Source organism: Gobio gobio (genome assembly GCF_949357685.1).
Source record: "Gobio gobio genome assembly, chromosome: 11".
Classification (NCBI taxonomy): Eukaryota; Metazoa; Chordata; class Actinopteri; order Cypriniformes; family Gobionidae; genus Gobio; species Gobio gobio.
In genome coordinates this window covers 51,460,357-51,480,786 of record NC_137104.1, presented here as the reverse complement: position 1 = coordinate 51,480,786, position 20,430 = coordinate 51,460,357, and the positions used below count along the sequence as shown (strand labels likewise).

The 20,430-nt window shown below is 37.5% G+C and overlaps 2 protein-coding genes across 12 annotated transcripts in view; both read right to left on the bottom strand.

Annotated features, from left to right (window-relative positions):
• Positions 1 to 3,010: 3,010 nt before the first annotated feature.
• On the bottom strand, positions 3,011 to 14,441 carry polr1f (RNA polymerase I subunit F). The gene is made up of 4 exons (XM_079828392.1): positions 14,104 to 14,441; positions 9,838 to 9,979; positions 9,532 to 9,740; positions 3,011 to 4,458 (listed from the first exon to the last, which is right to left on the bottom strand). The coding sequence occupies exons 1-4, from the start codon at positions 14,400 to 14,402 to the stop codon at positions 4,029 to 4,031; spliced, it is 1,080 nt and encodes a 359-aa protein (XP_079684518.1). The 5' UTR covers positions 14,403 to 14,441; the 3' UTR covers positions 3,011 to 4,028.
• Positions 14,442 to 15,293: 852 nt separating this feature from the next.
• tmem196 (transmembrane protein 196) overlaps positions 15,294 to 20,430 on the bottom strand; it is a 43,349-nt gene continuing 38,212 nt past the window's right edge. For 6 of the 11 annotated variants that reach the window (XM_079828874.1, XM_079828877.1, XM_079828876.1 and 3 more), the window contains 2 exons: positions 19,903 to 20,157; positions 15,450 to 16,016 (listed from right to left, as the gene is read on the bottom strand). In XM_079828874.1, the coding sequence (XP_079685000.1) occupies positions 15,948 to 16,016; positions 19,903 to 20,157 (324 nt within the window). In that variant the 3' untranslated portion in view covers positions 15,450 to 15,947. Of the gene's footprint in view, positions 16,017 to 19,887; positions 20,158 to 20,430 lie in introns of all 11 variants that reach the window. The other 5 variants (XM_079828884.1, XM_079828880.1, XM_079828883.1 and 2 more) reach the window with 4 other exon arrangements.

Genomic DNA, 20,430 nt, shown 5'->3' with positions numbered 1-20,430 from the left:
GATAAAAAAAATTTAACAGCATAATCAAATGTTTCATTAACAAGTTGGTTAGGAGGTCACCATAGCATGATCAGAATCAAATAGTACAATGTCAAAACATAAAGGAGTTTTAATTTCTGTACCAAATGGAACACCGTCTGTTTTCCATTGGTCGGACAAACAGGCCTGGACCAAACAATTCACTGTATAATTTGCAAGGGTAAAGAGTGAAGCATGTTCTCGTTTGCTTTCAGAGACACTGAATATCAGACTCTGAATGAGCTTTGGTTTGTCTTACACCCCATATAACCTCAAAAAGATATAATTCACCGCATGAGCACAAGGGCCACTTATCAGAAGTGAAGGCCTAATAAAACCGACAAAATGTCACGTTCTCACCCCCACCGAATCGCAGCACTCCCAGCCATGGAAAAACTAAGTGAGAACAATTCGAACTATGAGCCAGTCTGGCCACGATCCGAGCTGACACCTCCCACGGAGCTCCCTGGATCCTTCAGGATGAGAGATCCAAACTCCCCTGATGCCGTGAAATAGACACACTTTGTCTAGTCAAACAAAAGGGGCAAAAGAAAAGCTAAATGTATCAGTCTGTACATAATCCCAACTGACTTGAAACTGAAACGTGTCCAGGTTCAGATCTTTCCCTCACACCCAGACGTGCCGCCGGACTCTGGCGTGATAAAAGAAGGGCCGCTCTGGCTGAAGATCTCAGAAACCTTCAGCAAAGGTCTCTGATTTACTGTACCGATGCTCATGCGTTTTTCCCAGGACACGCACTAACTCACAGAGGAGGAGAACTTTCCCACAAACACCTTCACGGATTGCAGAATCGAGCAGTCCAAAACATTACAGGAATCAAGTGGGAATCCGGCATCTGAACCAGACATGCGTCAAATATTCAGCAATACCTGAGAATAAAAATGGGTCAAGGGTCAATGACAAATAAGAATGTATGAGAAATCGTCAAAACATCTATAAAAAAAAAAAGTTAGTCCAAAACACATGTGGGAACGTCTTTGTTTTCATGTGCTGTGGAAAAACCTTTGCATCATTTTCAGGAAATGTTTTGATTTAGCAGCTCTTCGTGGAAATATCAAGTGGTGTAATCAAGTCAAAAATTCTTTGCATCATGAGTGTGCCAGTTTACGCGTCTTGATCGTTATTTTCAAATATAGCTTCAAAAGTACAACTTTGTTATATTTTAACAAATGCAAAGTTGTTTTGACATTTGACAAAGTAAAATAGTGTTTCTATTTCATAAAACATTTAAATATATTTAAATGTACATCAGTGTTAATTTTGACAGCAAATTTTGATTTAGTTTTAGTCTTTTGACTAAAATGCCATTTAGTTTTAGTCATATTTCAGTCGCCTGAATTGTTTTTAGTTTTAGTCTAGTTTTAGTCGACTAAATATCATAAGATTTTAGTCGACTAAATCTACAGTACAACTTTGTTATATTTTAACAAATGCGAAGTTGTTTTTGACATTTGACAAAGTAAAATAGTGTTTAGGTAAAAGTTTAGGTTAAAAATTTAGGTTAAAGCTACACTGTGTAACTTTTTTAGTTTATTCTTAGCTAAAAACACTTAGTTCTTTCAAAAATATATGTGCTCATTAATGTATATTTACTTCTTTCAAGTAATAAAGTATTCTCGTAAGTTTATAATATGCCATTGAAAATACATACGGGTGAGGGGTTCGAATGCGGGTCGCCATGTTGCCCCTCCATCTTGAAAGTACATTAGCCAAAGAGGGACATACCCATAAATTCAAGCTTCGCCTTTCGCGTTTTAACACTCGATGGCACCGTGTTGAATGTGGACGAGGTCAAACTGGAAGCCATGTTGATCTTGGACTAAATCAGCCACCGTAGGAGTTAAAACAAAATCGCAATTGAGAGGAACAGAAACTAATATTCACTGGATGGTCATATACCTTTTCACCGCTAGATGGGGGAAAATATCACACAGTGTAGCTTTAAAAAGTATATTCATTTTTTTATTTTATTTTAAATGACCAATCGTTTGGCTAGATAAGACCCTATTCCTCATCTGGGATCACGCAGAGCCTCTAGAGCCCATCAAAGCGCTTTGAAACTGCATTGATTTGGACCTTCAGCATTTTGGTTGCAACTGAAAAGCATAATGATGAAAAACCCCGGAACGTTTTCTTCAAAATACTTCATTTCTTTTCGCCTGAAGAAAGAAAGACATGAACATCTTGGATGGCATTGGGGTGAGTAAATTATCAGGAAATTTTCATTTTAGGGTGAACTAATCCTTCAAATCCCAAGAATCGATTAGTCATCCTGTTTTCAGCTGATGAGTGAACGGGACATTGCAGCGCGCCTCCCATCCAATAAATCACAATAATATTTGTGCTTTGTTACTATTGATATGAAACAAAGTCTCAGATTTTCTTGTGGAATTCAAAAACATAAATGTTGTTATGGCGCTGTGGTGTGAGATCTCTCTTTCGCAGCTCAGCTCAAGAGAAGCAGCAGCGCGGAGCGTACGTGAACCGCTTTAATACCAGTTACAGCATCTGAAAGTGTGTTAAAAGATACAGTACAACTTACCAAAATCCGTATCATGTCACATGGAAAGACGTTAGTAAAACGGCTTGTAAACAATGTCATGTAACATCACATTTACCTCAGAAAAAAACCAACTGACAACTACAACTGACTCCCACAGTTTACAGCATTAGTTCAGAGATTTGTTTTCCTTGAGAAAATTTGCCATGTATTCTACCTGATATAAATCCAAAATAATCGATATTGAATAGAATCAAATCGAATTGTGAAATTTGTGCCAGCCCTAATGACTAGACACACACGGGCGAGTGACGCAAGCAATTTCCCGCGAAAACCATCCCGCCAGGTCTAAAATATAAACACTTATAATAGACGTAGCATAGTGAATCATGAGGAGGGTTGATAATGTTTTGACTCGTTATTTAAATTTAGTTTGTTTTCCCGTTTCATGATTTGTCAGGACAACAAAATGGCTTCCAGCATGTTATTTTAAACTTTATTAAACATCTTCATACAGACATTCTCACTATTAAACACGCCCATAATAATTTCAGTCAGAATACATTGAAAGAAAAAACATACAAATAATAAATACAAAAATATTTTTAACTAAATGAAACTTAATGGGGTTATTCAGTGAACACTGAAAAATAAAATGTAGAGCATTTTAAGGCACACGTTTCAGTTGCTTTAAGGATCATTTAGAACTTGGAGCAACTTCAACAAATCTACATTTACACACCGATCATTAAAATATAATTACACAAAAATTCTACCACTTAGTTTTGCATAAAAGTATTCCAACATGCTAGTTGTACAATAATACACTTTATTATACAATTTTAAAAAAAAAACTGCTTAAGAATTAATAATAGAAGCGTCACAAGTGCTATACAATTTTCAAATTTTTGACTTTAGGACCCTCAGAAAATATGAAAATTATTTGAATTCTAATGTTTGACGAGGTGTATTCATGTCATAGGTGTGAAAATCATTTTTAATTCAATTTTCTTTTTAAAAATTGCATGTCATTGACACAAAAATAACTGCACATAAGCTAAAAGATACATAATACATTATCTCATTCCTTTGTTTTACCATAAGCACAAAAAGTCTGAAGAGATGCTTATGGACTTTTTGGGAAGATGTGTGTTTAACTGCAAAAAGGAAGTTAAATGCACTCTTAGAAGAAAAGAGTTCCCACAATGGGATCGTTTTATGGATTTAGCTTTAAATACATTTTTTATATTAACTAAATTTTATGAACTTGTATCAGCTTGTATCACTAGAAAAAAATGAAATAACCAATTTTTTGGCATAAAGACCTCTTTAAAATGAGATCAACCCCAACAGAACCTCCCTTTCTAAGAGTGATGCTGCCCTCTTCAGGTGGAACAATAAAAATACAAATACTCCAGAGGAAAAAGCATTTATTCTGTAAATATAAATCACACAGTTTGAGAGTTCATTAAATGCTCTGTGACAGAAATCACGTGCTCTTTTTCTTCTTTTTAGCAGCAGGCATGATTTCAGCGGTGTCTTCCCTCTCCGCCGCTCTCTTTCTGCTGGTTTTATCGCTCAAATACCCGCTGGAGTCGCTCGCCGGGAGCTCAGAGGGCGAGATCTCATCCGCCTCCTGACGTTTGTCTTTCTTCTTCTTCTTCTTTTTCTCTTTGTGATGTCCGTTTGAATTGGAGTCCACCTCCATTGTGTCCACAGGCGTTTCATTGTTTTCTGTCGTTTGCTGCAGGCTGCTGTCGTTCACAGACTCGTCCACCGCAGACTCCTTCTCGCGCTTGTCTTTCTTCTTCTTCTTCTTGGGTTTTGGGCTGTTGATCGCATCTTCCGTGGCTTCTGGTTCTGTAGAGGACTCTACAGTGGATTCCTTTCGTTCGGTTTGGCTCACCAGCTCTTGCACTCTGAAAGTCACCAACAAACTGTTGTTAGTAAATGAAACGAGCATAAATCAGCATCTCTTAGCATAAAGTCAGGTCAAAATGTCACATTATTCCAAGAACGAACTGGACACTTGAAAAGGTTATCATCTGACTGATTTAATTCAGCACTGATTTTTCTTCAGTTTTCAGCCTTGACTGTGTCAGCGTCTAAACTACAACGGGTAAACAGAAGACACAAAAGATGACATTTTGAAGAATATGGGTAACCAAACAGTTGACGGTAACCATTTTTTCCCCTTATACTATGGAAAGCGATGGGGTCCATCATCAATTTGGTTACACATATTCTTCAAAATATCTTCTTAAGAAACTCATACAGGTTTAGAACAACTTGAGGGTGAGTAAATGACAATTAAACATTTTGGGTGAACTATCCCTTTAAGCTACTTTTTGATGAACCGAGATCTTTTAGTCTATGCTGTTTTCAGTTGATGTGTTAACACATTTTCACTCAAGTATTATTTGTAGCATCTCCCATCCAATAATCCGCGATATGCTTAGTTAATTTTGATATCAAACCAAGTCTCAGCTTTCAAATTTGGTCAATTTTATCACAAAAATCAATCAATAAATGCTGTTTTGATGTTAGGGGTTGTTGTTGTTTTAACGATATGCAATCTGACATTAGAGTATGTCCCTCACTTTACAAAGAGCGCACGATACTCTGATAGTACTCTAGTAGGTTAGACTAGTGCGCTTGTGCATTTAGAGTGCATACTAACACTGCGTGATTTAGTCTGTTAAAATGATTTATAATGCTCCCAAAATTCAAGATAAAAGGTATATCACACAGAGTTTTTTCCTCCACATTTCAGCACGATTAGAAATGCGACATTGTTCAATAAACAAGAAATTAATATTAAGTGACTTACATTTTAGACACAATATTTTAGACACAATATTGCCTGTTTTTACTTCATCTCTTAAAGAGGAGTCAATTCCCCTTGATGGATGTGACTCCAAACTTTGGAATCGACTCCTCTTTAAGAGCATTTTTCAGTTCAACAGAATTAATCATTAATTTGCCTCTCGCTCACTAATAGTGAGATATTATATATATAAGTGCTGGGAATCGGTAAAAAAATTAGGTAATTAATCACATTTTTTCTGTAATTAATCACGATTAATCGCAAGTTTTTAATATTTTTAGTTTTTAATATTTTGATATTGTAATAATTTCAGTTACTCTCCAAATTAATGTATAAACAATTTAAAGACAGTATATTTTAAATATGTGTTGTAATGGCCTCTTTTCATGAATGAAGGCCAGTATCACTGATAATAATGTCTCTATGAAACATTGATGACGTTAGTTTAGTTTATTTATTTATTTATTTATTTAACAGGGACCATGCACAACACAAATGTTGTGCCAGAGTTAGCTAAGTAGCTAATTTGCATCTGTGGTCCCTGGGCAGGATGATGTTCAATACAATTACAGCATTCAATTACAATCCAAGAGAGAGGGGGGGAAAAAAAGAGTAAATAGACAATTAACAATATCATATCATAATATCACAAATGTTAAATCACATTAAAATATATATATATAAATCAATGATCACACGATTGATTTTTCTTAAACCATGATTTAAGTTCCGTTTTAAAAGTACCAAATGATGTACAATCTCTAATATGAACAGGCAATGAGTTCCATCTTTCTGCTGCTCTATATGAGAACGCTGATTGTTCAAAGGTAGTTTTCTTAAATTTAACTGAACAATCGCCTCTAACGGATGCCCTGGTTTCCCTAAGGTTGTCTTTACAGAAAGTCATACACTGTTTAAGAGGTGGTGGCGCAAGATCATGAATTAATTTATACATCAAACACATATCTGCAAAGAGTAAAAAACTATCAAACGTCAATAATTTATAATGTCTGATGATAAGGCAGTGATGATAACTCCTTGTTTTTTTATCTAAAACTTACTTGTTACACTTGCTTGAGACCAGCTTGTAGCACAATAAGATAAATGCGGAAAAATCATTGTGTGCATAAAAAGTTTAGCAGCAGTCAGAGGTAATTGATGCCTAATATTCCTAAAAATCATTAAGCTTGCTCTAACACATCTAGAAACCTTTTGAATATGTTTCTTAAAATTTAAGTTTGAATCTATAATCATACCCAGGTATTTAAAATGCTTAACAATATTTTTTGCTTTACCTTTAATTAAAATATCTGGCTGATGCTTATCATTTCTTTTAATAGAGAAATACATTCCCACAGTTTTACTCACATTAAGAGTGAGACATGAATGATTTAACCAATCTGAGATTTTGTTCAGTGCAGCAGTCAGTTTGATAGCAGCTTGTTCTTTTGTTTTAGCATAAGTATAAATTACTGTATCATCTGCGTACGTCTGGAACTGAACCTCTGGACACACTGTGGGCAAATCATTAATGTATAAACTAAATAAAATTGGCCCAAGTGTAGATCCCTGTGGGACTCCAATAGTGCAATCAAGAAAGGAAGAGCATATACCATTAATTCTTGTACATTGTTTCCTTAAATTTAGATATGATTCCATCCATGTTATTGCATTAATAGAAAAATTAAACTTTGACAATTTAGATAAAAGTACATTATGGTTAACAGTGTCAAAAGCCTTCTTAAAATCAAGGAAGACAGCACCAACAACACCTCCTCTGTCAAGACTAGATTTAATTTGTTCAACCAAATAACAGTTTGCTGTCTCTGTAGAATGACGTGCCCTAAATCCAAACTGCATTGGATTTAATGGAAAATGACCAAGATTTAAATACTCTATTAACTGACTACAAATTACCTTTTCGGTTACTTTGGAAACCACTGGAAGAATACTAATAGGTCTGTAATTGGTTACATTAGTAGGATCACCATTCTTAAAAATAGGTGTTATTACTGCTGACTTCCAAGCATTCGGAAAATAACATTGTTTTATTGACAAATTAACCAGATGAGTAAAGGGTGTACTAAAAACATTTGTATACTTTTTGAAAAACATAGAATCACAATCAAAAACATCTTTAGCCATAGAACTCTTAAGCTGGCCCAAAATTTGTATTATATTAGACTCAGATACTTCAGAAATATTAAAAACAGGAAAGTTATAATTCAATGGCAGAATATCCCGATTTCATGCACTAAACCCTTGTGCTAAATCTTGAACTGAATCTATGAAAACATTATTGAACACACTAACAATTTGATGCTTATCTTGAATTAAATTCCCCTGAACTTGTAATTCAATATCTTTATTTCCTTTGTTGGTATTTTTCTTTTGTATTTTATTAATATTCGCCCAGACTTGTCTACTATTCCCCTTAGCATCATTTATAAGTTCGATGAAGAATTTCGCTTTTGCTTTTCTCAATTCATTTACAACTTTGTTACGTAAACACTGAAAAGTTCTTCTGTCATGAGCCAACCCAGATTTGAGTGCTGTTTTCAAGGCATGGTCCCTCTGTTTCATTAACTTCCATAGCTGTTCATTTAGCCAGGGTAAATTCTGTTTCTTTCTAGAGAATCTTACATTCTTACTGAATTTGCCTTTGACTTTATCGATTGTGGCCATTAGACACTCAGAAGCATCATCTACATTATCTGCGGACAGAATCTCATACCAGCTTAATTTTCTTAATTTCTCTTCAATTTACATTACAGTATAACTGAAAGCTCCCAATTTCAACATTTATTAGGCTTTAAAAAAAAACTACTTTTAATTTAAATGAACTTAAAACAATCTTTACATAAACCCATTATAATAAATGTTATTTTTACCTGTGGCCTTCCCTGTTAGACATATACAGAAATGTAATAGCTATCAAACACCTTTCTTAACTGCATGAATAATAAATGAAATACATATTAATCATCAAAGCTACAATTTTCTCTCTTCCCGCTGTTCTTTGATGTGCATTAATGACCGGCATCATCAGTGCTGCTGTCACTTTAAGAACGGCTCATTTCCTCAAAACTCTTTAAGTTCATTTAAGATGTTATTTAACTAATTTAAGACTCCTAATATGAGAAAACATTCTCTGTGTTGTTGTTATTGTTTGTTCATGAGCAAAAGAGAACTCGATGTGAGCAGGAGACTGACGCGAGTCTGTCTGTGCGTCGAGTGTGTGTGTGTGTGTCAGAGTGTCCCTCGATTAGCTGACATGAGACGCAGCCTCACAGACCTGACACTGACACTGACACACACACACACACACACACACACACACACACACACACACACACACACACACACACACACACACACACACACACACACACACACACACACACACACACACACACACACACACACACACACACACACACACACACACACACACAGACAGACAGCGCATTCTCTTGTGCCTTGTCACGCTTAGAAGCATTTACATGTATAAGAGCTTGATCATATAATGTAACAATAGCCAAAAATGGATATAAAAATGGATGCTGGAAAAATGATTGAGCTCTTTTTTTTTTCCGCAAAAGCCCTATTTATTCAGTGGTTATTTTGCGTCATTGCGTAGTGACATCACTAGAATGTATTTTTAACAACTTAGCTTTATGGTATGCCACACTGAAATATTCAAATAAAGCTTCAGAGAAGGATACTTTCTACATCCTTATATCCTGTGGTCACTCCGGGACTAGGTTCCTTCAATCTTTTGTTAAAAAAAAAACAAAAGTGAGGAAACTATTCATTCATGGTATCGACTCCATTGATTCCAGAATCAGAATGGATTCCAAAAAATGTCTCTACCAGAACAAAATCAATAAAATCCCAGAAAGTGTTGAGATATCATTTGTCAATATTGCACACCTCTTTTCGGTGCTCTTCAATGTTGTGGCAGGTCAATGTAGCGCCTCAGCTCAAGTGGCTTATCTCTTCCTTTTTACTAACAGGCAAAGATTGTAAATAAAGACGGTGCACTCATATTATTATGAATGGGAGAAAGTGCAACGTGCAATACGGCGGACTAAGCCCTGCCTTCCAAAGAAAAGAGCCAATCTGTAAAGTCACTGCTTAACTTTAGAAGTCTCGATCAGCGTACCTGGATTTCTCCAGCCGTCCTCTGATCAGGACAACACCTGCAGCTTCAGCGTCCAGCTGGAAGACCTCGAACTCCAGGCTTTGTCCCACAGTCAGGCCAGAGTCCCTCCACTGCTCGGGGCTCAGCACACTGGGCTTCACCACCGACGCGTTAAAGCAGCCGTGGACCAGACAGCCCACGTGACCCACGCCCATTTTATTAATCACACCCTGAGCGACAGCAAACACACACCATCACACACCTTCAGGCAGAGCAGATACAAGAACGCATTCAGACCCACGCAAATGAAGATCTTGGGAAACATACCACGAGCTTCGACCCTTTCTTCGGCTGGAACATCACGAATGACGCCTCGATGCTGAAGTGAATAAATCCATGATCGTCATAAATATCTCCACGCTGTCCTATGATTTTAATGTTGTCATACGCCATAGGAACCCCATTCTGACTGCGAAAGCAGAGAACAAACGCCTGTTTAAACTCCTTACTCTGAATCTATATTAATAAATGTTCATACAGAAATTTTTCAAGAGTTTTTGGGTGAATGACAGATAAAGATTTAAATAATAAATAGTACACATAAAAAAAAAATACATCATCTTACAGTACAGCACTAAAAAGAGTAATGTAGCAAAAGAAACAAAACATTTTCACAATAATATTTTACATATTTATATTTATATTTATACATCTAATCATCACCCTGATCATGATGACCGAAATATGGTGGCAAAATGCTTTACTGTACAGCAGAAAGAATAAATAACAGTTTAATAGTTATAAATAATTACTTTCTGCTACACCGATCAGGCATAACATTATGACCTAATATTGTGTTGGTCCCCCTTTTGCTGCCCAAACAGCCCTGACCCGTCGAGGCATGGACTCCTCTAGACCCCTGAAGGTGTGCTGTGGTAGCTGGCACCAAGATGTTAGCAGCAGATCCTTTGAGTCCTGTAAGTTGCGAGGTGGGGCCTCCATGGATCGGACTTGTTTGTTCAGCACATCCCACAGATGATCGATTGGGTTGAGATCTGGGGAATTTGGAGGTCAAGTCAACGCCTCAAACTCGTTGTTGTGCTCCTCAAACCATTCCTGAAGCATTTGTGCTTTGTGGCGGCGCATTATCTGCTGAAAGAGCCACAGACACCAGGGAATACCGTTGCCATGAAAGGATGTACATGGTCTCAACAATACTTAGGTAGGGGGGACGTGTCAAAGTAACATCCACATGGATGGAGGACCCAAGGTTTCCCAGCAGAACATTGCCCAAAGCATCACTGCCTCCGCCGGCTTGCCTTCTTCCCATAGTGCACCTGGTGCCATGTGTTCCCCAGGTAAGCCACGCACACGCACCCGGCCATCCACGTGATGTAAAAGAAAACGTGATTCTTCAGACTAGGGGTGCACCGATCCGATATTAGGATCGGATATCGGCCGCGATACTGACAAAATAGCTGGATCGGGGATCGGAAAAATTAACAGATCCACAAGCCGATCCAGGTGTTTTTTTCCGTCGCAGCAGAACCTACGTCATTCGTCAGCTTCACGTGTGTCGCATGCTAGAAGGGAGCGAGCCAGAGAGTCGGCTGTGTGGAGGAGATATTTCACGCTTGCCACGTCAACTAGTTCGTCGCTGTTTTGAGGGTATTACTGCAAAGTCAGGGTCTTTCCTGCATTGACATTTTTTTGACGGCCAAAGCCTAATTTGATGAGTTATTGTGATTTACGAGTGATGTAGAACAGATGCTGCGCTTGTGACTGAGTGACAGAGAGACCGATCTGAGAGCTCCTCCCCCGCGCGCGCTCTCTGGGTCTTCAAAATAATCAGTGTTCGCTCTCATATTTCACATATTAATCCAAATCAAAAGCTCGGAAGACCGAAACCATGTTGCACGTGACACATTCGGACAATTTTGTCCTTGAATTATCACTGGGTGTGAATTGCGCTCAAAAAACATTGACTCTTCTCTGACCAGCTGACATAAAGCATACTTTCAATAAGCGGGAGACAAATTATATCCAGTTATGAAGTGTTTTCTGTGTGTTGACATCTTTCGCAATGTTCTAACAGACGGGATTCGCACACAACGCGTCTGCTAATGTCCGATTCGTGACCTAATGACTCCTTTGAACCGAATCATTTTAACGACTGGCCAGAACAACTGATCTGTCCAACACTGAACTCATGAACTCAGTTTATTAATTTACTCAGAACGCAACTGAAATGAGAACACAAGTGTGCTTACCCATTTTAGCAAGAGTGGGTAGTAAGAATTATTTATAATTATCAACAGTATTTCAGCTTATTTCTGTTGACAATGTGTAGTAAAATAAATAGGCCTAGCCTACAATCATTTAATCTGTAGTGAGGTGAAACCAGAACAAAGTTGTTATTAGCTAGCTGAAAATTTTTATTAAATTGCATATGGTAGAAAATTAGACTATTTGTTAATTTGTAATGCTACTTTTTAATATTGATATGATTATATACCAAAACAATTATCTGTAGTGTAAAAAATGTTTGGTAACTGTCAGATTACTATTGTATGTTTGACCAATACACTGTTTTTTGTTTCCACTGCTACATTTTATTTATTTAAAGAAGTTAGATTACATTCTATTTTAGATTTGAATGCACAATTGTTTTTTAAATAAATAAGAATTCAACACCTTACATACATCTGTTATTTTGTCTTAGTTATGTTTAGTTAGTAAAGTCTGGTGCCTTTAGTCTCTTCAAGGAAGGTATAAGGTGGAAGATATACAGTTTATTATTAATTCAAAAATATATCGGATCGGTATCGGGTATCGACAGATACACAAAGCCCAGGCATCGGTATCGGGACTGAAAAAGTCGGATCGGTGCACCCCTACTTCAGACCAAGCCACCTTCTTCCATTGCTCTGTGGTCCAGTTCTGATGCTCTCGTGCCACTGTTGGTGCTTTGGGTGGTGGACAGGGGTCAGCATGGGCACCCTGACTGGACAGTGGCTGTGCCGCCCCATACACAACAAACTGAGATGCTCTGTGTATTCTGACACCTTTCTATCAGAACCAGCATTAAAGGGTTAGTTCACCCAAAAATGAAAATTCTGTCATTAATGACTTACCCTCATGTCGTTCGACACCCGTAAGACCTCCGTTCATCTTCAGAACACAAATGAAGATATTTTAGTTGGAATCTGATGGCTCTGAAAGGCCTCCATTGGCTCAATGCACTTTACACTCTCAAGACCCTTAAAAGACGTCGTTACAAAGTCCATCTCACTACAGTGCTTCTACAATAACTTTATGAATCGCCGATAATAGTTTTTTTGCGCAAAAAAACCCTAAATAACGACTTATATAGTGATGACGATTTCAAAACAAGGCATCATGAAGCTTCGAAGCGTTATGAATCAGTGAGCCGAATGATGATTCGGATCGCGTGTCAAACCACCAAACTGCTGAAATTTGGCGATTCAAACTGCTGATTCGACTCAGTGATTCATAATGCTTCGAAGCTTCATGATGCCGTGTTTTGAAATCGTCATCACTATATAAGTCGTTATTTAGGGGTTTTTTGCGCACAAAAACTATTCTCGCCGATTCATAAAGTTATTGTAGAAGCACTGTAGTGAGATGGACTTTGTAACGACGTCTTTAGTACCTTTTAAGGGTCTTGAGAGGGAACCGTGCATTGTGCCAATGGAGGCCTTTCAGAGCCATCAGATTTCAACTAAAATATCTTCATTTCTGTTCTGAAGATGAACGGAGGTCTGACGGGTGTCGAACGACATGATGGTAAGTAATTAATGACTGAATTTAAATTTTTGGGTGAACTAACCCTTTAACTTCTTGAGCAGTTTGAGCTCCAGTAGCTCGTCTGTTTGATCGGACCACACGGCCCAGCCTTCGCTCCACATGTGCATCAATGAGCCTCGGCCGCCCACCTGGTCCTTCCTCTGAGCACTTTTGATAGAGACTGACCACTGCAGACCGGGAACACCCCACAAGAGCTGCAGTTTTGGAGATGCTCTGACCCAGTCGTCTAGTCAACACAATCTGGCCCTTGTCAAACTCGCTCAAATCCTTACGCTTGGCCATATTTCCTGTTTTTAACACATCAACTTTGAGGACAAAATGTTCACTTGCTGCCTAATATATCCCACCTACTAACAGGAGATGACGAGATCATCAGTGTTGTTATGCCTGATCGGTGTAACTTACATGCTAGTCATAATCAAACTAGTGCACTACAAGTGTAAGGGCCCCATACTATTACTTCTTTTAGTTGCCTGTATCTGTACTAGTCTTAAATTATGACAACTTATTGTTATATAAATGTGATTCTCACATCAAGCAGCAGCAATGACACAAAAAAGTACTAGAGAATTTTTAAAGCGATTAAGACAATACCATGGTTTTATTGACTCTACCATGATACAGAAAGCACTGAACTCTTGAAGTATAATGATTATTAGTGTGTATGGTTAACGAAGTATAATTCAGTGCCATACTGTATACATCAAAACACCACGGCACTACCATCATTTACCATGGTATTTTCTTGCCAGTCTCTCGTTTTACCTGCTGGAGAATTTGAGCAGTTCGGCGTTGAGTTCCTCCTGTATGCCGATCCGCTTCTTCCGCAGGTAGACGGGCGGCAGCGCGATGTGTCTGCGGTGCGTGTCCAGCACCAGGCACGAGTAATTCGCGTTCAGCAGCTTCACCGCGTCCGCGAACGACGGGATGAGACACGGAACCGCCACAGAATTTACACCGGGTCTCGTCGTGACATTTCCGCTAGATATATGCTCTATTGTTGACACATCCGCGGGGATTTTGACGGGCTCCGTAGCGCCGTCTTCCTGAGACCAGTTCGCCATGCCGAACAACACATGTGGAGGAGCACGTGGTGCGTTCGCTCGTGTGTTTAGCAGCGAAACGCGCGGAGTGATGTGCGACCACTGGCGGAGAGGAAGAGAACTACACTTAAAAATAAATAAATAATAACAATAATTAAAAAAAAATATTTTTCCCATTTTTTTGCTTTTGTTTCATAATTAACATCACTAATATTAACAAAGATAATTAGAATCAAATGTAAAATATAATTAATTACTTAAAAATATATATTTTGGAGACTGCAATATTACAACACTTATGGAAAATAAGTATATATATATATATATATATATATATATATATATATATATATATATATATATATATAGGATATATATATATATATCCTTCATTCATTTTGTCATTTTAATCAATTTTTACATTTCTCATTTTCTCATTTTTTTTTATTAATTATAATTTGTATCTGTTGTTTCATATATATATAGGGCTGTCAAAAGATTAATCGTGATTAATCGCATCCAAAATAAAAGTTTGTGTTTACATAATATATATGTGTGTACTCTTTTAATTATTATTTATATATAAATACACACACATTCATGTATATATTTAAGAAATATTTGCATGTAAATACTTTATATACATTTATATAATCTATAATATATAAATATAAATGTATTATATATCAAAATAATAAATATATAATTAAATATATACATGCTTGTGTGTGTATTTATATATAAATAATAATTAACAGAGTACACACACATATATTATGTAAACACAAACTTTTATTTTGGATGCGATTAATCGCGATTAATCTTTTGACAGCCTAATATATATATATATATATATATATATATTCTTCATTCATTTTGTCATTTGAATCCATTTTTACGTTTCTCTTTTTTGTTAAAAATGTTTTTTAAATTAATTATTTATTGATTATCATTTGTATCTGTTGTTTCATATATATATATACACACACACATACACACACACACACGGTGTAAAGTAACGTGTTTTGGTGTGTTAATGGTTTAATCATCAGTCACTGTGCCACAAATAACATTTGACCTTTTTATTTCATTTTCATATGAAGCCCCTATATAAAAATACTGTAAATTAATAAATATCTTTACAGGCATTTTACAGTGTGCATTTGATACGGTCAGGAGAAAAGCATTCAGTATACCATACAATATCAGGATTACAATTTCAGATTCAACATTCCCTATATCTAGATACAGGAAGAGAGAAAGAGATACAGAAAGAGAGAGAGAAGATCGTTTGCATGCTTGTTTCGGACTCAAATATCTGTTTTCTGTACGCTGGTCGTCAAGGTCTTCAGCACTGACCTCTCCTGAGGTCATCAGGTAACTGGACACTGATTGGCTGTCTGTCTGCTCAATACTGTTATCTGACGCTGCGTCTGCAGGATGTCCTGTGGATGCCGTCTCTGCTTCTGCTGTCAGCTCGACTCAGCCAATCAGAGTGAAGAGCTGTCAGCCTGACTCAGCCAATCAGAGTGAAGAACTGTGCTGTCAAGTGTGTGTGGGCAGCCGTCATGGAGAAGCGCTCCGTCCGTTGTAGGAGATTTGAGAGATGGCATTGCTGGTGTTATCCAAAACCTCCTGTGAAACAGACAAACACACGGCCGAGTTTGTGAGGAGATGCGCAGCCAAACAGACATTTTTAACATTTTTAGCGACTGTATGTTTTCCTGTGAAACAAATAGTGCAGGGCAAGAAAGACTCTGAATTGTAATACTTATAAAATATGAGCAATGGTGATAGAGATGTTAGCCGTAACTTGAAGAGAATCATAAAACACTACAAACTAGACACATTTAACCCCTTAACTGTAACCGTCCCGCTGGCAGGACGCATTGCGCTCTTTTTTTTATCATATATTTGAGTAATTATCATAAATTAGGTATCATTCAAAAGCTTATGAACTCAAAATTCATCCTGTGAAAACCGTTTTGAAATCAGACGTTGCGTTACCATGGAAACGGTACTCTAAATTCTTCTAGCGGGCTCCTCCCCCATCATGTTTCGTATTACAAAATGTATTTTAACTACTTCATAATCAAAATCTTTTCTAATCTTGACAAAACACACATCGTCGGAAAGGTCTGAGTCTCAAGGTTCCATATTTGGTGACTGTTTTGTGATGGAAGTGACATTTGGACAGAAAAAAAACAATCAATGGAATGTGGATTACACCCGGTGGCTATTTTTGGTACAGCGTCTAAACAAAATCTCATGGGGACTTCAATTTTTGTGATATCAACTTCAAACTTGGTTAGACATATGCCTTTGATTTTATAGTAATTTTAGAGTAAAACTTTTTTTGTAAAATATATATTTGATATAAAATTTAAATATTTATTACAGCATTTTTCATTTACAGTAAATTTAAACTTCCCTTACTTTTTCATAATTTAATATTTTGAAACGCTTCTTTAAAGTCTTCTTTAAAACAAGACCAATCTTAGGTCTATATCCCAAAGCATTCTTGAATTACAGCCCTTTAAGTTTGGATAGTGCATTTTCATGACTATTCTCAAAAAGTGGGGTGACATTTAACCCTTAAACGTATACCTTGGGTCTGTAGTGACCCGGGATGTCAATCACCACTCTCCTCCTCATTAATTTTTTCAAGTTAGACATCAACCTCCTTAGTATTCCTCATAAACAATATAACAAGAAAACAAATTATACAAGAATATCTGTTTTCCCATTCATTTTTGTAGAAATTGTATAGGGTCGCCAAAGACCCGAGGCGTGTAACAGTGTTAGTATATCTTTTCTGCACTTAGTGCACTACAATAATTGAATAGTTGATGACTGAATAAGTGCAGTTCACCTTTATTCCACAAGGTGGCAATGTCTGATACACACTGATGAAGTGACGTTTCACTCATAGTTAGTGCAGGCAGAAAACAAAAGAATAGGAAGAACCATCAGCAAAACTGAAACGGCTGTGAGATTTACTGAGAGCAAGCGCTGTCACTGATGGTGGATCTGGTGAAGAAGCGGTCAGTGATCTAAATGTTGATTTTGAAGATGTTGAAAATGATAGTTTTGAGAATATGTTAGAGATGGTGAATATGAGGCAGATGCCGAATGTACTGAAATGAGCTCTGATGAGGACAGTGATGATGATGGGGTAAAACATCTGCTCAAACTGAACCCTTCCAAGCTGCAAGAGGTCACAAAATATGCTTGATTTTATTCTTCTGTAATTGGTACTTTAATATCAGGTGAGTTTTATATCATCACGACAGGCAGAGATCCATCCGTGTTCGATATAGATCCGGGTCGCTAGAGACCAGAATATGTAATAATGATTGGAGAAACATTCATGCATTTAAAGGATTAGGGTCTCATCTAGCCAACCATCGGACATTTTCAAAAACAATTCAAAATGAATATACTTTTTAACCTAAATTGCTCATCTTGCGCTGCTCTGCCACGGAAAAATCACGTAATCACGTCGGAAAAGTCACGCAAGACGTAGGCGGAAGTACCGCCCACGTGTTTACAAAGCGCTCGTGTGAAGACTAATACTAACGTCCTTCAGCAAAAAAAGGTAAAACAACGATGTCGGACGATTTTGAAGTTGAAGATGGAGTGTTTTTTGGTGTTTTCCAGAAAAATTCTGGAATGTTTTCCTTTAAAAAACGTATTTTCTTTTTGAGTGAAGAAAGGAAGACATGAACATCTTGGATGAGATGGGGGTGAGTAAAATATCAGGAAATGTTCATTTTGAAGTGAACTAATCCTTTAAAGGTGTTGTCATATAGAAGAACCTTTTAAAGTTCCATAAAGAACTGTGGAACTTAAAGGAATTCTATGAGCTGGCGCTTTAAGGCAAACCGCTGTTTTTTCATGCACTGGTCAATTTGGAGATTTTGCTTCCATAACGTCTTCTTTCAAAGACTATAGTGGAAAGAAAACACCCAAATTACACATTTAAATGTTTATTTATTTTGACATTTGATCTATTCGTGTCAATAGTGGCCATATTATGCCCTCTTACAAAGTCTTGATTTTGTTTTTGTGCTATACTAGAATTGATTTTCATGCTTGAATGTTCAATAAACACATATTTTTCCCCATATTCTCCATTTTTGCGGCTCCTCTCTTCCCAGTCTGTCAGTAACGCTCTGTTTAGTTCCTGTCTCTATGAAGCTCCGCCTTCTGAAAAGCACAATGTGCTCTGATTGGTCGGCTGGAGTAGTGTGTTGTGATTGGTCAACAGTTGATGAACCATGACTGCGAGTTTCAACCAAGCGGCAAACTCCCCCAGTTCTCTCCCCCAGAAGCCAATACGGAAGTGACTTAAACTGCAGTTCATCGACTGGCCACTAGAGACAGCCTCCAGAAGGAGCAGAATCTCATTGAGCTCATGTTAAAATGCCCAACTTTACAGCAGAAGAAAACATGTTTACAGTCTGGGACAAATTGTGGTTTTGGTCTATACGGCTAATTTTGCCCTTCATGACGACTGTGAGGTGGTGAATGTTTTTATAACTCATTCGTTTACATTATATAGAGCCTTAAAGTTCTGCATAATTAAGGACGTGGTCACTTTGAGTGACAGGTGGATAGCCGTTTATCTGCTGTCTGTTAGTCATCGCGTCACCTCAGCTCCGCCCACGTCCCGCCTCTTTGCCCATTTTTTGTTATCCGTCAAGATGGCGACGGCCTGCTCGTCCCTACTTTACGCTTCAAAACTGCTCTTCAGAATCCTATGGGTGACGCCACGGACACTACGTCCATATTTTTTTACACTCTATGGTTTCAACACACTAACTAACTCAAACAGGCCCGCCCCTTTATTCTGCATATTAATTATTTAAATGAGGAATATTGTGACATGTTCGTTCCCGGAGGAAAACTCAAGACTACAATGGAGGCATTTCAGGGAGTTCAGGAACACTGACACTGATATAGAGCAGAACTCCCGCTGGAGGGACTTAGCAGAGCTTTTTCATTCTCTGTAATAACCTTTAACTCTAGTCTAATATGTAAACAAAATGAACCATGAATTTTGTACCTGGCATTATCCAATGTTCAGATTTCTATTCTGGAAATGTATGCAAATAGGTGCATATTTAATTAGATTAGATATGTGTTGTCCGCATCTTTAAAAATAACATTTCAGAAACCTTGTAATACAAATCAACCTTGGTAAATATGGTCATTTTTGTACTCTTTTCACCTGTCGGGTCTTGCCTTAAAGAAGACACCAGATAGAAAAACACCGATCTGAAGCATCTTGACACATCAAGGCCCTTTTACGCTCCAAAAAGTCAAGTAGCCCTACATGACATCAACTGAAAAGGAAAGTCGCTTGGAACAAATGGTTACATTTTGCTGACATTTGTATTTCTGTCGAGTCATTCATTCGCAATAAGACCAGTAGCATGTATTTAAAAAGCGTTTTAATTGAATGTTGCCTGTAAGCCGGTACACACAGTCTGCACAAACATACCGGCTCCTGTCGTACCTTCTCTGCCATTTCGTGCGAGTGATGTAGGGAATGTTCTCTCTCCAGAAACATGCGCTGCTGTTCGCTGCTGGCCAGTCTGCAGGTCAGCCAGGTGGACAGCGTGCAGCTGCTGATGCCCAGACACGCCAGAGACATGACGGCCAAATGAAGAGAGCGCATGGTGTCTGGACGCTTGACCAGTGCGCGGACAAACTGGAAGTTCAGGATTCCACCAATCAACCCACAAATGCAGCAGGAGGAAAATAAGATCATCTGAGAGAAACAGAAACATGCATATCATTAGCGGTTTGTGTCTATTGCATGCGTACATCGTTACAAGCATATCACATCCATACATCGTTAAAATAATAATGATTATTGCATGTATACAATAGTACAATAATAACACATATAGCATAATCAAAATATTAATACATAAATACATATTGCATCCTCACAATATTAAAATAAAAATGCATATTTCATGCATGGGTAATTAAAATAATAACGCATAATGCATGCTCAAAATATTAAAATAATAACATA